The sequence below is a fragment of the Nyctereutes procyonoides genome, unplaced genomic scaffold (genome assembly GCF_905146905.1).
Source record: "Nyctereutes procyonoides isolate TBG_1078 unplaced genomic scaffold, NYPRO_anot_genome, whole genome shotgun sequence".
Lineage (NCBI taxonomy): Eukaryota > Metazoa > Chordata > Mammalia > Carnivora > Canidae > Nyctereutes > Nyctereutes procyonoides.
This window is the reverse complement of record NW_026575125.1, coordinates 12,838,090-12,861,905: the sequence shown is the minus strand read 5'-3', so window position 1 is coordinate 12,861,905 and position 23,816 is coordinate 12,838,090. Positions and strand designations below refer to the sequence as shown.

The 23,816-nt window shown below is 42.8% G+C and overlaps 1 protein-coding gene across 4 annotated transcripts in view; it reads left to right on the top strand.

The window, feature by feature from the left end:
- The window catches only part of CTPS2 (CTP synthase 2), a 112,184-nt gene that overhangs the window by 79,708 nt on the left and 8,660 nt on the right, over positions 1 to 23,816 (top strand). For all 4 annotated transcript variants that reach the window (XM_055338938.1, XM_055338937.1, XM_055338936.1 and 1 more), the window contains exons 15-17: positions 9,404 to 9,459; positions 12,721 to 12,817; positions 17,777 to 17,921. In XM_055338938.1, coding sequence (XP_055194913.1) covers positions 9,404 to 9,459; positions 12,721 to 12,817; positions 17,777 to 17,921 — 298 coding nt within the window. The remainder of the gene's footprint in view (positions 1 to 9,403; positions 9,460 to 12,720; positions 12,818 to 17,776; positions 17,922 to 23,816) is intronic.

Below are 23,816 nucleotides of genomic sequence, written 5' to 3'. Positions count from 1 at the left end.
AGCTGTGGTGTACACACACACACACACACACACACACACACACTGGAATATTACTCAGCTGTAAAAAAAAAAAAAAGACGAGATCTTGCCATTTGCAACAACAAGGATGGGCCTAGAGGGTATCATGCTAAGTGATGTAAGTCAGACTGAGAAAGATACCATATGATTTGACTCATATGTGGAATCTAAAAAACAAAACAAATGAATAAATGAGAAGCAGAATCATATCTATAAATACAAAGAACACAAACTGATGATTGTCAGAGGGGAGGAGGACGTGGGGGATGGGCAACATGAGTGAAGGGGAGTGGGGGATCGAGGCTTCCAGTTAAGTCATGGGAATAAAAGGTGTCGGGAATATAGTCGGGATATTGTAATGGTGTCATATAGTGACAGATGGGAGCTTCGCCTGCGGTGAGCACAGCATAACTTACAGAGATACTGAATCACTATGTCGTACACTTGAAATGAATGTAACATTGTATGTCAGCTATACTCAAATAAAAACAATTTTTTTAAAGAATATACTATAAAAAAGAGAATGGGGTTCAGTAGGGCAGCAAGAGGGGAGAAAGGGTGAGCCCAAGGAGAAGACATCCCCCTGCCTCACAGGTTCTCTCCAGTCCCTCTAGTCCAGTCTCCTTGTTCCCTACCTGCTGATATGGACTAGGAGAAGCATACAAAAAAATCTAAGAAAAGAGATGCTAAAAATGGGATAAGAATACTAAGTCAGGGTGGGGGAAAGAGATACAAGCAATGAAAAGAATGTAGCACTGTAATGTAGAGTTAAAGGCAAGGATTCACATTTTAAAAATAGAAAATTAGCATTTTTATATAGCAAATTGAGATAAAAGCAGATCATGTAAAATAAAATTAAGGGAAGAGGAGAGGTTTAGAGGCTTAAAAGAAATGAGATGTTTTATAAAAATTGAAGAAATGGGGGCATCTGGGTGGCTCAGTGGTTGAGCGTCTGCCTTTGGCTCAGGGCGTGATCCCGGCGTCCTGGGATCGAGTCCCACATCGGGCTCCCTGCATGGAGCCTGCTTCTCCCTCTGCCTATGTCTCTGCCTCTCTCGTGTCTCTCAGGAATAAATAAATAAAATCTTTAAAACCCAAAAAAACAAAAAAACTGAAGAAACAGTATACCAAAATCCAAAAGTAATAAATAAAGAAGGAAAAAGATAGTGGTTGGTACCGACTGTGCACTTTCTAAGCATCAGTGATGAGGACGTTCTGCACATTGTTTCAGTTACTCCTTTCAACACCCCCAGGACCCGGTCACATTTTGCATGAGACAGAGAGAGGCATCTTAGCCAGCTCAAGTCATTTGTTAGAAACTCACTCAGCTGAAGTCTGAGCCTGAACTCTTAACCCCCTCCCTATACCAAATAGCTGGACCTTAATTGAAGAGGGAATAGAAAGACTCAAACAACTCTCAGAGCTCAAAGCTGCCTCGTGCTGAGATCCCCAAGACAGAGCTCCACAGATTTCAGGAGGGGGGTTTTGGGGGAGAAGAGCAGGGAGTGCAGAAAGTGAACACCCCACCTCTGGCTTCTGAAAGCCAATCTGCAACCACATGCTTGGCTTGAGGAGGGACGCATGCACTGAATCAACATCAGACTGAGCAGCTGGGCCAGTGGGACTGGGCTTGGGAATGTAAACGAGTTGAACAGGCAGATGTAAGAAATGCCACAGCTTAAGCTCAACACTCAGTGGCAGCTACATCAGGCCTTAGAGTTACCCGGGTGATAGGGAGTGGTGGGGACTGGGGCAAATTGACCAGCACTTGACCCATCAAAGTAGCAACTAACTGCTAAAAACTGATAGTTGCATGAAGAACTGTGGATTCACTATCATCAGTCTTCTAAATTTTCAGGAGATTCTGGAAACCTGGAGGGTTTTTTTTTTTTTAAGATTTTATTTATTTATTCACGAGAGACACAGAGAGAGAAGCAGAGACACAGGCAGAGGGAGAAGCAGGCTCCATGCAGGGAGCCCGAAGTGGGACTCGATCCCGGGTCTCCAGGATCAGGCCCTGGGCTGAAGGTGGCGCTAAACTGCTGAGCCACCCGGGCTGCCTGAAACCTGGAGTTTTATAAGAAATCTCCTGGTTTCTAAATGTTGGCAACTTACTCAAAGCTTTAAAACAGTGTGTTAGGTGGTATCTCATTGTGGTTTTGATTTGTATTTCCCTGATGGCAAGTGATGCAGAGCATTTTCTCATGTGCATGTTGGCCATGTCTATGTCTTCCTCTGTGAGATTTCTCTTCATGTCTTTTGCCCATTTCATGATTGGATTGTTTGTTTCTTTGGTGTTGAGTTTAATAAGTTCTTTATAGATTTTGGAAACTAGCCCTTTATCTGATATGTTATTTGCAAATATCTTCTCCCATTCTGTAGGTTGTCTTTGAGTTTTGTTGACTGTATCCTTTGCTGTGCAAAAGCTTCTTATCTTGATGAAGTCCCAATAGTTCATTTTTGCTTTTGTTTCTTTTGTTTTCGTGGATGTATCATGCAAGAAGTTACTGTGGCCAAGTTCAAAAAGGGTGTTGCCTGTGTTCTCCTCTAGGATTTTGATGGAGTCTTGTCTCACATTTAAATCTTTCATCCATTTTGAGTTTATCTTTGTGTAAACCACAATGAGATACCACCTCACACCAGTGAGAATGGGGAAAATTAACAAGGCAGGAAACAACAAATGTTGGAGAGGATGCGGAGAAAAGGGAACCCTCTTACACTGTTGGTGGGAATGTGAACTGGTGCAGCCACTCTGGAAAACTGTGTGGAGGTTCCTCAAAGAATTAAAAATAGACCTGCCCTACGACCCAGCAATTGCACTGTTAGGGATTTACCCCGAAGATTCAGATGCAATGAAATGCCGGGGCACCTGCACCCCGATGTTTCTAGCAGCCATGTCCACAATAGCCAAATTGTGGAAGGAGCCTCGGTGCCCATCGAAAGATGAATGGATAAAGAAGATGTGGTTTATGTATACAATGGAATATTACTCAGCCATTAGAAACAACAAATACCCACCATTTGCTTCAACGTGGATGGAACTGGAGGGTATTATGCTGAGTGAAGTAAGTCAATCGAAGGACAAACAGTGTATGTTCTCACTTATTTGGGGAATATGAATAATACTGAAGGGGAATATAAGGGAAGGGAGAAGAAATGTGTGGGAGATATCAGAAAGGGACACAGAACATAAAGACTTCTAACTCTGGGAAATGAACTAGGGGTGGTGGAAGGGGAGGAGGGCGGGGGGTGGGGGTGAATGGGTGACGGGCACGGAGGGGGACACTTGACGGGATGAGCACTGGGTGTTATTCTGTATGTTGGTAAATTGAACACCAATAAAAATTAATTTATAAAAAAAAAAAATAAAAAAAAAAATAAAAAAAAAAAAAGAAAAAAAAAAATAAAACAGTGTGTTTGCCAACACCATGCGAGCCAAATACACCAAATATCCATACCCTGGGCGGCCTATCTCTGAGATGGACAAATGCCGGCAAACCCTTGCACATAATGGAGAGAACTCTAGCCCTTGTAGTGCTTAATTAGCACAGGGCACGGTTCAGGGGAGTCTTAAAAGTGGGTCAAATGAAGACATTGGTGCAGCAGTTAAAAGATGTTTGGGCAAAGGAAAGGCACTTCTGCCGAGGGGAAAGAGGGAACAGAGCCCATCAGGTAGTGAATGATCTTACCTTTTGTACCTGCCCTGGATGATTTCTTCTGGTCCCCTGGAAGTAGGAAATGTGGAGCCCAGGTGAAAGATAAGGATCAGAAGATACAAAATGGGAGTCAACAGCATGTGGGTGATGGCTTTCAGGAGTGAAAGTGGGGGAAGAAGGGAGGGTACAATTCTGAGCAAGTGTCCCAGTTGAGGATGAAGAGCTAGTACATGGGGCAGGGAGGACGCACAGAGGAGCAGAGGTCACCGATGGGGAAAGGAGGAGTTACTCAGGTCCCAACTGAAGACCCCTCTGCTGGGGTTTTGAGAGCAGTTCTGTAAAATAACAGGAGCAAAAGCCAAGTTGCAAAGGATGTGGATGGGAGGTTTGCATGAAGGGTAAGTCAGGGAAGAGGGAGTGGTGGGGGCAGGAATGGGGCTGTATAACTTTTACTTTTTAAATTTTGTAAAAAAGATTTTATTCTTTTATTCTTGAGATGAGAGAGAGAGAGAGAGAGAGAGAGGCAGAGACACAGGCAGAGGGAGAAGCAGGCTCCACGCAGGGAGCCTGATGGGGGACTCAATCCTGGGACCCTGGGATCAGGCTCTGAGTTGAAGGCAGACGTTCAACCACTGAGCCACCCAGGTGCCCCTACTTTTAAAAATTTTAATTGTGGGGATCCCTGGGTGGCTCAGCGGTTGAGCGCCTGCCTTGGGCCCAGGGCGTGGTTCTGGGGACCCGGGATCGAGTCAAACATCAGGCTCCTTACATGGAGCCTGCTTCTCCCTCTGCCTGTGTCTCTGCCTCTCTCTCTCTCTCTCTCTCTCTCTTTCTGTCTTATGAATAAATAAGTAAAAATCTTTAAACAAAAAACCCCATCAAATTTACTGTCCTAACCATGTTTAAGCATACAATTCAGTAGTGTTAAGCATATTTACGTTGCTGTGCAACCAATCTCCAGAACTTTTTCATCTTGCAAAACTGAAACTCTGCAACCATTTAACAACTTTCTATTCCCCACGCTGCAGCCCTTGGCAACCAGCATTCTGCTCTCTGTCTCTATGAATTTGACTACTTTAAGGACCCTGTATAAATGGAATCATCCAGTATTTGTCTTTTTGTGACTGGCGTATTTCACTTAGTATAATGTCCTCAAGGTTTATCCATGTTGTAGCATGGTCAGGATTTCCTTCCTATTGAAGGCTGAATAATATTCCATTGTGTGGATGGACCGTTTTTGTTCATCCAGTTTCTGTCCCTGGACATTTGGGTTGCTTCTGCCTGTTAGCTTTCTATAGCTTTTTGAAGGGGAGATTTTGGCTCTGAAAAGGAGAGAAAAGTAAATCACATTCAGTTGCTAGCATTACTAATAGGTGGGTGGGGGTGGACAGGACCGTGCGTGGGTTAAAAATACATCATGTGCGTGGGTTCAAAATATATCATGTATGAGACAGAATAAGCAAATTAGAGAAGGAGATGGAGGGAATTTGCAGTGTTTTTATTTCTCAGAACCCTATTGTACACAGTATTGGTGTCTTGCTGCTTACATTGGGGGCATTTTATGGATCCCGAGACTTCTATCAGTTGCCTTTCTTTAAAGCTTTGCTGACACTTGCTTCTTTTATTTTTATTTTTTATTTTTCAAAATATTTTACTTATTTATCTGAGAGGAGAGAGAGAGAGAGAGAGCACGAGCAGGGGAAATAGCAGGGGGAGAGGGAGAAGCAGATCCCCTGCTGAGCAGGGAGCCCTACAAGGGACTCGATCCCAGGACCCTGGGATCCTGACCCGAGCCAAAGGCAGCCACTTAACTGACTGAGCCACCCAGGCGGCACCCCCCCACCCCTTACTTCTTTTCTTTTCTTTCTTTTCTTTTCTTTTCTTTTCTTTTCTTTTCTTTTCTTTTCTTCTTTTCTTTCTTTCCCTTTCTTTCTTTCTTTCTTTCTTTCTTTCTTTCTTTCTTTCTTTCTTTCTTTCTTTTCTTTCTTTGAAGTTTCCCCCACTTGATTCTTTTTTTTGTTTTCCACCATTTGATTCTTAAGTGAACATTAAGCTTGTGCACAGTTAATCTTTGTTGCATTTGATTTTGTCTCGAGAAAGCTAGGATAGAAAGAAGACCGTGTCATTTTGTTCAGGATTTCGCCCGTACCTAAGATCATTGCATGGCACGTGTGCTTGATAAATCCATCCAAAGAACCACTCCTCACAACGTGGTGGATCTATCCCTCAGTCCTCTCACTCCACACCTAGAGATGCCCTACATTCAGTAGCAGCTCATGTCTTGACTTGTCACTGATTGTCCACCTAAAGCACTTTCAGCCACAGTGTGGATCCGTGGCTCCTAATTCGGAATGCACAGGGAGTCACTGGTGGTGCTTTGTAAAAAACCACATGCCCAGGTACTCTCCTGAGAGTAACCAAATCAGAATTCCTGGGGCCAGGGCCCCGGAATGAGCATTCTTGGTTTTATTTTGTTTTTAAGGTGTTTTCTTTATTTTTTTATTTTTTTATTTTTTTATTTTTTAAGGTGTTTTCAAATAAAATTGGACTAGTCACATTCTGAGCTGATTCTCAACATATAGTTATAAAGAAAATTTAAAAATTTTTTCATGGATATGGCAATAGATTAATTTTGTGAATTCATTCTTGACAGATACATATATGTGATCAGGTAAGAATTTGAGTGCACAAAACAATATTTCCAAAGTTCTGAAAACATGTTTCATTATATACCATACTATATATATATATATATATATATATATGAGAGAGAGAGAGAGAATGCTCCTCCATTCATTAGAGAAATATATATTTTTTTTCATTAGAGAAATATTTATTGACTACTTGCTTATGTAGCAAGTAGTTGACACTGGTTGCAAGAATTGAGGGCTTGGATCCTTATCTTGTCCATTATCTTCTAGAGCTTATGTTCTGGCTTCCATTCTTTCCACTTAGGTTTCATAGTCTAGAGATAACAATAGCAATCACATGGTTTACTTACTGTTCTAAGTTCGTTCTTTCTTTCAAGATTTTATTTATTTATTTGACCGAGAGAGAGAGAGCACAAATAGGGGGAGCTGCAGAGGGAGAGGGAGATGCAGGCTCCCTGCTCAGCAGGGAGCCCGATGCGGGATTCGATCCCAGGACTTTGGGATCATGACCTGAGCCGAAGGCAAATGCCCAACAGACTGAGCCTCCCAGGTGTCCCAAGTGCTTTGTTTAATCCTTACAACAACTCTATGAAATAAGACTACCATAATGCCCATCTTACAGATGAAAAAGCTGAGGCAGAGAGGTGAAATAATTTGCCCAAGCCACACATCCTTTTAATGATGCAATTTAGAGCCAGGTAGTCTGGTTCCAGAGTCACTACACCACCCCTATCTTCCTGTCACCTTTGAGATATCTTAGGAAACCCCAAATTTGCCTTAAGTCAGGCAGTATGCACAGGCCATACAGTTTCAAAATGTTGTACCATATCCTGCTAGTCCTGATGACTCAAAGATAGAATTCCTTATATCCTAATTTGGAGATGTTTGTTATTTTTTTCACCATCTGTTAATATTGGCAGGCTACTGTTGGATTTCTTACTCATCCATTGTAATGGAGAAAGCAGAGAAGTTTTGGACCATAGGAAGAAAAGCTCAGTCACAAAGTCAGAGGTCATAAGGGAATCAGGATCCTCTCAAAGTTAGGTCCAGAGCTTTTTTTTTTTTTTTTTTTAAGATTTTATTTATTTATTCATGAGAGACACACACAGAGAGAGAGAGAGAGGCAGAGACACAGGCAGAGGGAGAAGCAGGCTCCCTGCAGGGAGCCTGATGTGGGACTCGATCCAGGGACCCCAGGATCACGCCCTGGGCCAAAGGCAGATATTCAGCCACTGAGACACCCAGGCGTCCCTGGTCCAGAGCTTTCAAATGATTTTTCTTGTAGCTTCACAATGATACATATGCTTCTGTTTTTTCCAATGGGACATTATTGTGCTTTTAGTTTTCATTTTTCCTTTCATTTTTATGAACCAATAGTTTGAGAACAAAGGCTCAGTCTTGAATGACCCCCCCTTTCAGTGGTGTGTTGGAGCTCTCCCAGAGTAGCTCCCTGTCCCCAATATTTCCAATTTTTTCCAAATGCATGTGGTAAATATTCACTATTATTAACATTATCCCGAAAGAGCTGTGTCTATATGGACAAAATTGCAAAACAGAAGTTCAGTCGTGATCAATGATCATATGGGGTCATATGAGAGCATAACCTGGGTGCACTTTCTTTATCCAAGTCAAAAGCTCAAAGGAGACACGAAGCATTTGGTCTCTCTTGGTTGAAACATCCTGCTCCTCAGCCTTGTGACATCTTATAGTCTGATAATCCCCTGCCTACTGATCCAAGCACGGCTGCTGATTCTGTTGGAGTTGGACGATGAGTTCCAGCGCCGTTGGCAGGTCTTCTCCTCCCTTGGGTGTGTGCCAGGGGTCTGCGTCATGAGGGCTGGTGCTGAGGGAATGGCTGTTGGCCCCTCCCATTGCTCCAGTGCCATCACCCACGTGATGGTAGTGCCATCCTGCTTCCCCACGTGATCCGGTGGGGCCTATTCTTGAGAGGGGTCCTGTGACGGCATCATTCCTATCCACCTGACACTGCAGTCACTGGACAGCCCAGTCATTGCCGTGCCTGTTGCCAAAGAGGTCGTGCCCAACGTGCCACTCTGGGCTGCAACACCCACAGTGACACGGGCATGTTTTAGCAACACACCATCATCAGCCACGCACTCCTGGTTAAGAATCCTTGGTGTCTGGGACGCCTGGGTGGCTCAGCGGTTGAGCGCCTGCCTTTGGCTCAGGGCGTGATCCTGGAGATCCTGGATTGAGTCTCACGTCGGGCTCCCTGCATGGAGCCTGCTTCTCCCTCTGCCTGTGTCTCTGTCTCTCTCTCTGTGTGTCTCTCATGAATAAATAAAAGAAAATCTTAAAAAAAAAAAAAAGAACGAATCATTGGTGTAAAAAAAAAAAAGAATCCTTGGTGTAGATGTGCTCTCATTTAACCTAGCAGTCCTCTAGTCCTGCTGCTCAGCCTGTTTCCAATTGTTCGCTGTTAAGTAATGAAGTAGTGCACATCTTTGTGGTAAACTGTCTTTGTTTCTATTTTCTGGGGTAAATGCATAGAGGTCGAAGGACAGGCATATTTTAAAGGCAGGATGTAAACCAATTTGGCCAGTACACAGAAGCAGCTGGGGTGGTGGAGAAAGCACGGACCAGGTGTGAGGGGGCCTGGGCTCAAGATCAAACTGTGCAGCTAGCGGGGTGGGGCTTTGGGCAAGTCCTTCCGTTTCATTTCCATTTCTTTGGTTTCATTTTCTTCTTTTGTAATATGAGCCCTGTTAGGAATCTACGTAGGAGCGGTGGTGCCGACGTTACTCCGTCTCTCAGTACTGCAGGCAGGTGTAGGAAAGGAGGGCATGTCTGTTGGACTCCATGGTGGACTTGTGTAGCAGAGGGCTTCCCTTTATGCAGTCGTGATGGCTTACTTGAGAATTGCTTCAGGGTTTCAGAGAAGCTATTGCTGTTCAGTAGTGTAAGAGAAGAAAATCTAGATTACTGTCTGGAGTCCAGGTAATTTTTAGGCCTCTGACATATGGATAGAGATCAAAGAGACATCCTCCACACATATGCTCTGGATGTGGTTCCAAAGCTGATTACCTTGATATTAATTTCACTCTTGTATCTTTACAGGGAAACTTTATGGTGATGTTCCTTTTATAGAAGAAAGACACAGACATCGGTATGAGGTATGGCTTACACACTGAATTACTGTGGAATGGTAGATGCTTAGTTCGAGGAACTCCAGTGATTACAAATAGACCTCTGGAAAAAGTGTCCAGCTCAGTGGTATCCATCGGGCTCGGAGTCATGCCAAAAAAACCAGAGGGGGCAAGTGGGGGCAGGGGCCCTTTGTCCTTTTTGGCTTTTCAAAGGCAAAATCTCTAAGTATCCGCACACAGGACGTATCAGGGTTTAGGTTACCCTAACTGTTGTCTCCTAGACTAAGATAGGGTCATTATCCTTATTTTTAACCTCCCGCCCTTTTTTTGGCAGGTTTGGGAAAGGGGAACTTGCCTCTTCTAAATCATATGCCTCTCGAGATAGGGATGCATCTCTGGCTATCACATAATGGATTCTTGGTTTAGGAACCTCTTTGGAAGTCTACATTGAACTTGAGGCTTAGTGTTGTATGATTAATAAGAGTTATTGTTGAGATTGTCACATGAGAAACATAGGTTCCCTAAAATGCAGACTGTCTATACCAGGATTATTGGAGTATCAATTATGATGCTCTCAGCTAGGAAGAAACAAAATCCCTGCTCATTATTCACTCAAACCAGCCTCAACAATAAGGAAATTTGTTATATTAGGTAATAGTAGTTCAGAGGCTGGGCAGGCTCTAGGCATGGTATGATTAGGGCTTCTACTTTCTGTGGGATTCTCTTGGCCCTACCTTTTCTCTGTGTGTTTGCCTTGCCCTTTGGCTGGTCTCCCTCCTAGTTGCACGATGGTTACCAGCAGCAGCTGAGGCAACATGCATCTATCTCTCCTAGACATGGAAGTTTTTCTTCAGTCTGATTGGATCAGTACAATTATCTGCCCTCCTATGAACTGGTAACCATAGCAAGGGCAAAGCTAAACCAGGATTAAACCTGGGTTCTTGTATCATTCATCAACCAAGATGAGGAATAGGTTTATGATGTTTGGCTTAGACTAGCAGGACCAACTTCTAGAATGGGGGAGATGGGATGCTTGGTGGCTCAGTGGTTGAGTGTCTGCCTTCCGCTTAGGGCATGTAGTCACAGGATTGAGTCCCACATCGGGCTCCCTGCATGGAGTCTGCTTCTCCCTCTGCCTGTGTCTCTGCCTCTCTCTGTGTGTTTCTCATGAATAAATAAGTAAAATCTTAAAAAAAGAGAGAATGGGGGAGATGGTGTCCCATGGGCCATGTGGAAGTGGAATAGATGCTAGAAAAAGTCCAGGGTTCTATTTTGAGGGAGATCAATGGGAATTGATTCTGGGTAGGTTACCAATGGTGTCACTACTATTAGAGACCAATTTGCTGAGTATAGGCCGTTTTTGGTCCTATTTCCATTGGGAACTGGCCCAACTGGTGCTTTGCCCAGGTGGTAGCCAGAAGGTTCAAGAACTACTGTGCACATGGTTGTGTGGCCATCCATTCCTTAATATTTATTTTGTATCTGATATGCACTGGAGATGGAAGGGGGAAAGGCACACACAGCCTCTCTCCTGTTAGGAGCTTGCATTCTAATGGACAGGACAAAAAATAAGATAACAGATAAAATAAGTACAGGTGAAATCACATATCAGACAGGGTACTTCTATATAGAATATATAAAGAATTCTTACAACTGAATAATAAATAATAGCAAAGATTCTGAATAGACATCTCTCCAAAGAAGATATACTAATGGCCAATAAGCAAATGAAAAGATGTTCAACGTCACTCATCATCACGGAAATGCAAGTCAAAGCCACTAATACCACCTCATACCTACTAGGATGGCTACAATCAAAAGACGGACAATTAAAAAAAAAAAAAGACGGACAATAACAAGTGTTGGTAAAGACAGGCTGTTGGTAGGAATGTAAAATGGTGTGGCCAGTTTGGAATATCATTTGGCAGCTCCTCAAAAAGTTAAAGCTAGAGTTATCATATGACCCAGTAATTCCATACTTAGATATATAACCCAAGAGAAATGAAAACGTGCATGCACACAACTTATATGCAAATGGTCAAAGCAACATTAGCCATAATAGCTAAAAAAAAAAAAAAAGACAGAAACACCCCAAATGTCCATCAACTGATGAATAGGTAAATGAAGTGTGGTTTATCCATGCAGTGAAATTATTTGATAATAAAAGGAAATGAAATATTGATACATGCTACTATAGAGACGAACCTAAAACACATTAGCTAAGTGAAAGAAGCCAGTCATAAAAGATTACATACTGTATGGTTCCATTACCATGAAATGCCCAGAACAGACAAATCTGAAGAGACAGAATGTAGATTAGTGGTTGCCTAGGGCTGATGGGGAGGTGATGAGGGGATTAGGAGATGATGGTTAGAGGAGATAGGGCATATTCCTGGATTGATTGTGGCAACGGCTGAAATCCTCTGTGAATGTGCTAAAAACCATTGAGTTTGTACACTGTTAGTGGGTGAATTGGATGGTATGTGAATTATATCTCAATAAAACTGTTGAAAAAAGGAAAAATAATTATAAATTGTGAGAATTAGCCTAATGTTAAAAAAATAAAAACATATGGGGTTAAGATTGAGGAGGACAGGCGGGACCCCACTTTGATTTTAGATGAGTTAGTGCTTTCTGTGAAGGAGAAGCTAAAAAGTTTGGGAAAGGACTAGGGATGCAATGAGTGAGGGAAGGAGCTGTGCACCAGGCCATAGAGTTGTCATCTATTACCAATATTCTACGCAGAAAAATTGCTCCAAGCATCACCTTAGAGCTTTTATGTAACTATGTGTGAAGGAAGCATTGAGGTTAGTCACAAGGGAAATAAGACAGTTTCAATCCTCAAGGAGATTTGTGATTTGGGGAGAAACAGTTAATTACACATAACTCAAGGGAAGAAGCAAATATGGTGATGGCTATAAATAGCTAATCTCAAGGTTCCAAGTCAGAATATCTGTGTCACAGTCTTACTTTTTGAATCTCATCTTTGAGCAACAGAAGGTGGGCCTCTCAGGTTTAGGGGCTGTGATTAGACTGTTTCTCAGGTTCATCATGAGTTTAAAAATAGGCTTTGGGGGTGGGATATAGAAATTAACTACTAGTAAAGAGCATCACTGAAATGGAATCCCCACCCAATTGATGGGAGGACATTTTCTTTTTTTATTTTTATTTTCTTTTATTTATTTTTTAAGAAAATTGTATTCAAGTTGACAGAGGACATTTTCATAAGATGATATGTCTGTATGGCTCTGCTGCCCAAAGTCTTAATTTAATTTCTTGTTTTTTTAGGTGAACCCAAGCCTGATCAGTCAGTTGGAGCAGAACGACTTAAGTTTTGTAGGTCAGGATGTTGATGGAGAGAGGATGGAAATCATTGAACTGGCAAGTAAGTGGGCTCTTTGTTTTTGAAATTTTTCATGGTAAACTAACGTCTCATTGTTGTTATATATGAAGATATCATTTGTCGTCATATGTGAAGATCTACGTTGAGACTCGTTTTGTTTGCTCTCCTTTTCTTCTCTCCTTTGAAATAAATATGCAACTAAATTTAAACAATATGACTAAATATAAAGTACATGAAAAAAATAGGCCACTTATAATCCCAATCACTTTGGGGCCCACTAGTCTGACTCTGCCATAAAATGACACATTGCTCCGAGCCTACCAGTTCTCCTAGCAGTATGCTTCCTTACCATCCTTGCCCCATTTCTGGGCCTCCTCCTCTTGCTAGCCTCTAGGTTACTTGCTCTGGGCAAGGCAGGTGGCCCACCGTTGAGTAGCACTCTCCTTTCTCTTCTTTTGAGGAAGAATGGCCCGGTGCCCACCCCACTACTGGTGACTGGTTTTGATGTCTATTGTGTGTAGAGCCTGGCCCCTCCTTCTACCTGGAATCTGCCTTTCCATACCGCTTATGCTCCATGGTCAAGTGTGGGCCAGTTGTTTGACTTGTGAACACTAGTCACTGCACCCAGGGAAGTTCTTAGTAAGACCAAACATGGCACAAGGGGATGGCGACTTCTGTTGAGGAAGACCACCGAAGAAGTTGTTTGTGTGTGGGCTGGGACTCCCTCAAGAGCCTAGGTGCAAACCATCCACCATCACTGATGACACAGAGGACAGTTTTCTCATTTAGAGCTGCAAATACATAGTAAGCCCATGCTTACTGCTGACCCCAGCTCTGTCTTGAACATTACTTATTGCCTGGCCCCTGTTACAGAAATGTTTGCCAACCCCTGTTGTAGATCCACACATACACACTTCGTTTAACTTGAACCTAACATGTTCAGGTGCCTGCTTGACCTGTTTGTCCATCTGGATGTTCTAGTGCTTCCAATTCCATTTACTTAAAACTAAGTTTGCATGCTTTCCAAACTAGTTGTTCCTCCTTTTTTTTTTTAATTTATTTTTTTAATTAATTAATTAATTTTTTTTCTAGTTGTTCCTCCTGACTATTTCTGCTAAGTCATCCTCAGTCTCCCTGTTCAGGAGAGGGGGCACCACTGGCATGGGGAGGGGGATCATTCTTTGCGGTGGGGGTGGTTCTGTGCACCGTATGATATTTGGCAGCGTCCCTGGCCTCTACCCACCGGATGCCAGTAGCATTGTCCCCCCTTGCCCAAAGTTGCACACCCAAAACCATCTCCACACATTGCCAAGTGTCTCTGAGGGGCACATTCGCCTCTGGTTGGGAACCACTGTCCTAGACCATCAGGGTTAAAATTAGACTTACTTAGTTCCTCTTCCCCTTTATACCCACAACTTGTGATCAGTTGTCAAGTTGTGTAGATTCTGTCTCTAGAAAGATCGAGTTGGGATTGCATTTCCATCCCTCTCCCCGTCATCCCAGTGCATGGCGACTCAGACCCAGAGTGGTACCAAAGCTCCTTTCTGCCTCCAGGCCCTTCCCTCCACAGCACCTCCCAAGGAGGATGGGGCTCTGTGCAGTGCACGTGACACGAATTTGGTGGATAAACCACTCTCATTTATCGAATGCTTAGTTTGTACAGGATACTATAAAAATGGTAACACGATTTCCTAGAACCTACCTTTCGACCTATCTTCTTTAGGCTCCAGATATTCTGGCCTTACTCTTCTAAATTTCCTACTTCTTTTACCATCTTAGCCCCTGTCACCATCCTCTACTTAAAATTCCTTTTCTCTGTCCCTTTCCTTTTCTGTCTGGAATCTGTTTAGGTTCTTCAGGGGTCCCAGGCAGGGAGCAGAATTAAAGTCGGCAAAGGCTTCTTTGAATGCAGTAACATGTTACCTGGACCCTCAAAGAGGGAAAGCAGTGGACATTAAGAGCGCTCACTAGATGCTTCTCACTAGACCCCCTGCGGGGCTTATGTAACTTACAAGATGGGTGACTTTATTCTCACTTTACAGAGAAGGAGGCTGTGGTGCAAAGATGTTGTCTTTGCTGTCCAGCTCGTCACAGGTGGGCCTGGAGCCATACCAGGTCCTGCCACTGCCTTGGTGGATGTTGTTTTTTTTCTTTTCACCAGACATTCCACCTAAGATTATCAATCCATGCCTGAAGTTTTGAATGAGAAGATAAGGATGTATTTCCTATAGTCTTTCTTTTTTTTTTTGAGGATTTTTAAAATTTATTTATGAGAGGCACAGAGAGAGAGGCAGAGACATAGGCAGAGGGAAAAGCAGGCTCCCCACAAGGAGCCCCATGTGGGACCCCATCCCGGATCCGGGATCAGCCCTGAGATGAAGGCAGACGCTCAACTGCTGAGCCACCCAGGCATCCCTCCTGTAGTCTTTCTAATGGAAATGCCCATCATTTAGAATTTTTATAGTGCAGATCCCTGGTCAGGGTTGAAGTCTCTTAAAGCTTTCTGGCATGGGAGAGGGCAGAGAATTTCTTAAGCAGATTACTGTTTGTTTACTTCATTCAAGTACTTACTTTCTTTTAATTCTCCTGGCCCTGGTTATTGTCAGCAAATCCTTAGATGCCTCTTTCATTGCATGGATTTAGTTTCCCATTGACACTTCCAAATTTCACGGGTGTTGGAAAGGAAATGAGAGACGCCGTAAAATCCTGCCATTTTTAAAAAGCTGATTGCAAGGAAATTCAGTTTATTAAGGCAAATTCCCCAGGAGATTCTGATCTTAGCTACCCCTAGAAGCATATCCATGAATCTCTACATTCCTAAAGGAATTCTAAAAGGAACAACAAAGTTTGAGATTACTATAGTGTCAGAATGTGATTCAAAGCAATTAAGAGCACTATCTAAAAGATACTTTATCTGACTGATAGAACACCATCAAAATAGAAACTTTTTCGTTCTTTCCTCATATTGACCTAGGGGACTCTTTTGGAGAAAGTGATTCAGAACAGTGGTCCATTCATTCAAATATTTTGTCCCTAGCCATGACAGGATTCACTGCGTAGCTTCTGTCTGCAGTTGTACAAAAGCACAATTACTGTCTGTGTCTTTCAAAGACATCCCTAGATGCTGTGCTGTAAGAGCCATTGCATCCTAAATTGAAAGCTACTTGCTTCATTTCTTTTCTTCTTTTACTTGAGAGGACACATTCCTGGGAGAAGGTGGCATTCTCCTCACCAGGCTTTCATACCTGAGTGTCCCTCTCATTCAAGGAGGCTTCTTCCTAGACGTGATGTACAGGATTTCCACGCTGGATCTTTCTGGACATAGAGCTGTCCAGTGAAACTTGCTGCAATGATGGACTACTCTGCCCTGTTCAGTGTGGTAGCCCTAGCCATCTGTGGCTACTGAACACTGGATGTGTGCTCAGCCAATTTGAATGAATTTAAATAGCCACATGTGGCTAAGAGCTACCATTTTGTATAGCAGAGCTTTAAATGAGAACTTCATGATAGTGGGCATTTCCATTCAGTCGTCATTTCCTTACTATTGTAGTAGGAGCTTTGGGTCTCCAATGGTAAGTGAGGGGAATTTGTGACTTTGAATTCCATGCTAGATTTTCAGATCATTTTATAAAGCATCTCGTTGAAAGTTATAAAGTTATATTTACTCCCCTCCCCATAAAACTTACATTCTGTCATCGTTGGTTTGATATACATAGCAATTAAAATGATTTTTGAAGTAGGAAATACAGCCCTGATCATGCTCTGTACTATAGTAATTATGAGATTAGAGAGTTGTCTGATTTCTTTTTTTTTAAGATTTTTTATTTATTCATGAGAGACAGAAAGAGAGAGAGAGAGAGAGAGAGAGAGAGAGAGAGAGAGAGAGGGAGAGAGAGATACAGGCAGAGGGAGAAGCAGGCTCCATGCAGGGAGCCTGATGTGGGACTTGATCCCAGGACTCTAGGATCATGCCCTGAGCTGAATGCGGCGCTAAACCGCTGAGCCACCCAGGCTGCCAAGCTGTCTGATTTCTAATTAGAAGTTGCTTCCTAATCTGGGGGGCAAAAATCCAAAACATAGTTTTTGAGAGATCTGATTGGGGTAAGGTATTTGTAATCCTGTAAAAATTCTACCCAGATTTCGAAATGTTGCCCATTTAATTTTTTCCAATCCCAGAGGGGATTCGTGTGTTTAAAAGTAGCTGGGTAAAGCTACTTTCCTGTTCCTATTCCATTTAGGAGAACTTGAATGGCTCACACAGGAGTTTTTTACAACCTCAGTATGAAAATCGCTTAATTTCTCCCCCATAATGTAGATAACATATAGTCATGGAAAAGTTTCACACAATAAGGAAAAGTGTAAGAAAGAAAATAAAAATATCTTGATCTCTTACCACCTCAAGCCATAACCACCACTAACATGTTGAAAGGCCATCCTTTTATTACTCTGAGACTCTTCATCACAGGTGATAAGTTGGCATAGGGTGAAATAGGGGTGCCAGTTCCGTTTCATGGAGCCACCCCTAATAAATATCCAACCTAAAGCTGTGACTGGAAAAGCAGTTGTGCTTGCTGCATTCTCAGGGGACTCTTCCCTTGAGACTGGAAACAACCTTGGAGGGGACGGCCAGAGGCCAGCTAAGAGACAGAACGACCTACAGTTCGCCCTACAGTGTGAGGGATCCCATGGGAATGGAGCCAACATACATCTACCAAGGGCCTTCAAAAAACTTTGGGCAAGCAGAATTCGTCTCGCCTTTCAAAAATGTTGCTTAATTTTGCTCACTCTAACACCTTGCACAGATAAAATGCCAGATCTCTTATTAAGCGAGATGTGTTTTGCAGCTTGAAATTCTGCTGTGAACATGGTTCATGAGGGGAGCTGTTGGTGATGGTAACGGGTTCATTATCTTACCATTTGATGTGTTTTCTTATTCAAAGATAAGACCTTGAAAGCAGCTCTCTGTTTGCTTCAGTCACATCATGATTATTCTCATTTCAGATCATCCCTATTTTGTTGGTGTCCAATTCCATCCTGAGTTTTCTTCTAGGCCGTTGAAGCCTTCTCCTCCGTACCTGGGCCTATTACTTGCGGCAACCGGGAACCTGCATGGCTACTTGCAACAGGGATGCAAGCTGTCTTCTAGGTAACCAGCTTACTGCTCTCAGCACCGACCCGAGCTGCCCTTAGCAACATTTTAGGTTTCCCTTGACATTTTAGGTTTCTCTTGAAATCGAATATCATGACAGGATTTTTGTAAAGCGAAGAATAGTGTTTTTTATTTCTTAATGATCCTGATTTTTCCTCCGAATGAAAATAATTTCTTCATATCTAACATCAGTAACATGCTGACTTTGGGAATCATGCTGATGCTGGGTATTATTTTAGAAATTTTGTCATTTTGATAAGTGAAAAATGGGCTTTGCTTTTGTTGACTCTCTGATTAATGAATATATATATATAAATATTTTATACGTTTATTTGCTTTTTTAGGAATAGCCTGTTCATACCCTCTGCTCTATTTTTCCTTTTGCTATTATATCCTTTTTCTTACTGATTGGTAAGCTCTTTATATATGAAGGACATTAATCCTTTGTTAGGTTGTAAATATTTTTTCAAACTGGGTTTGTTTGCCTTTGAAGTTATTAATGATAGTTTTCATTTTCCATAAGGAGTTATAAAGAAGGACTTGGGGATCCCTGGGTGGCTCAGCGGTTGGGCGCCTGCCTTCGGCCCAGGGCGTGATCCTGGAGTCCCGGGATCGAGTCCCACATCGGGCTCCCTGCATGGAGCCTGCTTCTCCTCTGTCTGTGTCTCTGCCTCTCTCTCTCTAGCTCTCTCTCTGTCTCTCATGAATAAATAAATAAAATCTTTTTTAAAAAGTTATAAAGAAGGACTTTATACAGTCTTTATGTTTTTTGTAAAAGATTTTATTTTTCAGTAATCTCTACACCCAATGTGGGGCTCAACAACCCTGAGGTCAAGAGTTGCATGCTCCACTGGTTGAGCCAGCCAGGCACCCCTATTTATGTATTTTTAAAGTTTATGCAGTCAGATCTTTAACTTTTATGGATTTTTCCTTTAGTATCATACCTAAAATCTTTCTTTCCCTTTCAAAAATATCATATAAAAGCAGCCCATTTGTTTTTCACTAGCACTCTCATGGTTTCAATTTTACAATTTAAATCTGTAATCTAGGGTGCCTGGACGGCTCAGGCCATTAAGCATCTGCCTTCAGCTCAGGTCATGACCTCGGGGTCCTGGGATCGAGCCCCATATCAGGCTCCCTGCTCAGCAAGGAGTCTGGTTCTCCCTCTCCTTCTGTCCCTCCCCTTGCCCTGGCTTGTGTGTTCTCTCTCTCTCTCCTCTCTCTTTCAAATAAATAAAATCTTTTTTTTTAAGATTTTATTTATTTATTCATGAGAGATAGAGAGAGAAGCAGGCTCCATGAAGGGAGCCTGATGCTGGACTCGATCCCAGGACTCCAGGATCACGCCCTGGACGGAAGGCAAGAGGCTCAACCGCTGAGCCACCCAGGCATCCCTCAAATAAATAAAATCTTAAAAAAAAAAATCTGTAATCTATATGTACTTGATAATTGGCATAGTGTATAAGGTACAATCTGCACACACACACCGCTGCCCGCCATCCCCATGGTTAATAAGTTGTAAGGATTTCTGTTTTGTTCCACTGATGATTTTTCTCTTATTTCTGAACCCTTACCACCCTTTTCATTATCATAGCATTACTGTAAATCAAGCCTTTATCTACCCTACGCCCATTATTAAACTTTTTATATTTATTTATTTATTTATTTATTTATTTATTTATTTATTTTAAAGATTTATTTATTTACGATAGACAAAGAGAGAGAGAGAGAGGCAGAGACACAGGCAGAGGGAGAAGCAGGCTCCATGCAGGGAGCCCGACATGGGACTCGATCCCAGGACTCCAGGATCGTGCCCTGGGCCAAAGGCAGGCACCACCCAGGGATCCCCCATTATTAAACTTTAAAAAAAATATATTTTGCTATTTTTCCAGATGAATTATACAATTATTTTTAAAATTAGGTTCAAATTTTAAAAATCCCTGAGGGATTTTCGTTAAAATTTCCTTACATTTAAACATTAGTTTGGGGAGAATGTGTATCTTTACTTCTCATTCAAGAATATTGGATGCAATAACTTGCAAAGTGGGTGGAGCTAGCCAGAATCAGAGAAGGGTTAGGAAGGGTTATTACCACAGTAACTGGATATATATCGTTTAGAAGATTACCTTTGCTGATGCTCATCCTAGCAAATAACCCTCGTGATGTTGCAGTTGAGAGCTTCCAGGAGAGGTGTCTGGTGTGTATGCGTGTGCTTGTGTTACACAAGCTCGCTTCTTTGTGACATTACTTTGCTAGGAGAAGCTCACAGCTGTCTCTCATTTCTTTTACACATGTTTTCTTTCTTTCTTTTTTTTTTTTAAGATTTTATTTATTTATTCATGAGAGACACAGAGAGAGAGGCAGAGACACAGGCAGAGGGAGAGAGAGAAGCAGGCTCCATGCAGGGAGCCCGATGTGGGACTTGATCCCCGGTCTCCAGGATCATGCCCTGGGCCGAAGGCAGGTACTAAACCGCTGAGCCACTGGGGCTGCCACGACCCATGTTTTCAAATGGGAACAGCTTTACATACTTCCGTGTTGGGTGTCTTACTGAATGAATGCTCACTCCTTGCACCCTTGAACCAGGGCTTTGGTTTTCAAACGGTGCCCAGCGGAGCTGCAGTCTGGGCTGCCGTGAGGAGGAGCAGGCTGAGGGGACCCCGGGCTCTTCCCTGCTTCAGCCGAGCAGCTGCACTTTATCAGGCTCACGTGGCATGGTTGTGCATGAGATTGCATGCAAAGAGAGAGCTCCCTGTGCTCTGACACTGCGTGGCCTATGCAGCAGATTGGGAATACCAGTGTGGTCCCATGTCGCATGTGTGCTGTGACCCTGCTCAGCCACTTCGTAGTCTCCATCATTTCGGGTGCTGGCATGTAAAAGGAGAGTGACAGTGGAGGAAGTTAGATGGCTGGGAGAAATAAGTCACACCAGACTGGTTGGTTGTTTGCAAGCAACAGCTAAGAACAAGTGTTACTTAGTCTGTGTGGACTGGCCACCTGTGTGTTAGATGGCCCCCTGATTCCCGTGGGGGGGGGATGGTAGTCTCTGGGTGCAGCTTACCAGCAGTTGCAGAGAAAAATGGTTGCTTGCTAGCAACTCCTGAGCAAGACTCAGTATGTCTCGAGGAGAAGGAAAGACTTCTTAATATAACTCAGCTACTGCTATTGGAATTACAGCAGACTAGCAGGCTTCCGTGGTAGAGAATTCCTACATATCCGCTATGATCCGGTGCATTTCTTGAGGGCAGCCAGCACCGTATATATCTTGGTGTCCCTGGCTCCCCAGCACTCGAGGTTGTTTAGTACCCGTTAAAGTAATAACTGTAGGTAGCAGGGGAGGATGGATATGGTCTAGTCTAATTTTGACACCTCGAAGAGGGTTTTCCAGCTAAGAATGGTGACCGTGAGTTAACCCAGTGACAGATACCCAGATTCTGGAGGAAGCTTGCACTGCAACCCGTCTCTGCCCAGCTCCGTGGCATTAGTAAATGTCAAAAAAGCAAACAACTGCTTTGATGGCCGGTCTCTAATGGGAGCGGGGTTGGTACTGTATTTCTGTCAGGCAAGATGACTGTCTGTAATCAACCATAAACAAATGTACTAAGGAATATGAACACTAGCATAATGACTTCCTTTCCCAGAAATTGGCTGACGGTATGTAATTATATGGCACATGTGCAGCTGACATCTTTAAAGCCCAGAATGTAAAAATCTTTGGCTTTGAGCAAGTCCACCTGAACTATAACCTCTGCGCTCTGCCTGTGGAGAACAGTTTTCTTTTAGTGCCTGGGAAGTTGCGGTAAGATGATTGTCTTGGGATCTAGAGCTGAAGTCTTGGCCGCTGCTGTCCATAGAGTGGCAGCAGTTATGAGGACCAGTTCCACCCGGTTTTCAACTTGTAGTTTTCTGTTCAAGAGGCATGACAGTTTTAGGATAGTATTTTTTAGGTTTTTATAAGCTACTCAAAAGTACATGCCAAATCAAATTGAAAGGCTTTGTTTTGGGGGTTCCCCGAGACGACCCACACATTTGATAATTCACTAGAAGGAAATCAGAATATAGTTGTACTCATGGTTAAAACTCACTTCGGTGACAGAGTAAGCATACCCAGCTGGCTCAGTAAGAGAAAAAGGTGTAAGTGGGGTCTGGAGAAGCCTATTTGCAGGTTTCCTATGCTCCCTCCCTCCCATGAGACGTCCTGCAGAGCTCACCTCCCCTTCAGCAGTGAACATGCAGCAACATGTGCTTGATGTTTATGGCCAGAGAAGCCCATCTGAGACTCAGAGTTTAGGGTTTTTATTGGGGCTGGTTTCATAGGCATTCTCTACCTAGCAACCACTCAGATTCCAGACTCTCAGAAGGAAAGCAAGCATTCACCATAAATCACATCAGCCTACACCCAGTGAAATGACCTTATCAGTTGGTAATGGAGAACACAATCTGAAAGCCAAGTTCCTGAGTCCCTCCTTAAGCAGGCCCTTCTAAACATAGCAGCCTCAGGCCCGCTGTGTTAACTCTTTTTATGCACAAGTCTAATAAACCGGTTTTAGAAAAAACAAATCCAGTGGGAGATTGTTGTAATTCTTTGCTGAGCTCTCTCCTCTGGTATGTAAACATAATCTGTCCCACGTACAAAAGGTGACCGCACATTTGCATGGTTTTGCTGGCATATCATCTAATAGAATGAGACTGTTTCATATGATTATAAGAAGACTATTATTAGAGGCTTATACTAAATAGACTACACAAAGGTGCTTGTAATTGTGAGTTCTTTAGTATCTAGAAACAAAGTATATCATCTCTGTTCAGAATTCCATTTTTAAGCAACTGGAAACAGAAGAGGGATCAGAGTCCAAAGTTATTCCGAGGTTTTTTTCCAGCACGTGGTTCTCTGGGGCTACCCTGCAGGGCTCTTAGGCTCACTCACCTACATACGAAGTTGAGAAACACCTTTCAGTTTGGATGATGCTATCATTTCTCATGCCCATTTGTCATGCCCACATGTCAGGTCAGAGTAAAACTCTCCTGCTTGCAGAGTGCTCGTTCCTTGTTGGAAAGCAAGAACTTAGATGGGGCGCAGTCAGCAGTTCACAGACATGCAGCTCTTTGAGGTAATGTATTTTTAAAGGGTAAAGCCAGGATTTCAAGACATTTGAGCAGCATTTTATCCTAGGTTTTAGGATCCTGGATTCCATGCCTCCACCTGACATATACTACCTTTTGTGCAGAGAAATTGACTTTTTGTGGCAAAACAGGAAGCAGTCTGGTACAGAAACGAGAAGCGAAATTACTCAGTGATTCTCTATATTTGCTTGACTTTTTTCAGACCGAACTCAAAAGTTGAAACTACTTTATAATCAAAAGGCCCTTAAAGGAACTACATACCCAGAGCCAGATCTTTCCATTTCCCGATACCTTGTGTGCTCCTAGGATTTGAGTCCATTCTCTCCTTCATGCTTATCCTTATCTCTCCGTTTTTATCTTTGGGTCCTGGCAGCAATCAGGGAGAGAAGGTGCCCATTTTCATTCACCATTGTCTCTAGTTTCTCTTCTGTGACTCTCTTTGGATTTTCCATCTAAGTGACATGCTGGCTTCCAGCTTGGGAATATTTGTTTTCTGGTTGACTTCTAGATGTAGCATTGCAGAAGATTTTGAAAATAGAAAGAAAGGACCCGTAAACCCACCAGCCTAACACACTGTGTTCATTTTTAGTATTTCCTTCCAATCTTTATTCTATATCCATACATGGTTCATTCCATGATTATAATCACTGTTCTGTGACTTCACTCTTCTCTGCATCAGTTTCTTTATAAAAAGGGCATGGTAATGGTACCCACTTGACATGGTACCCACTTAATGAAGATGAAGTTTCATACTAAGTATAAAGCACT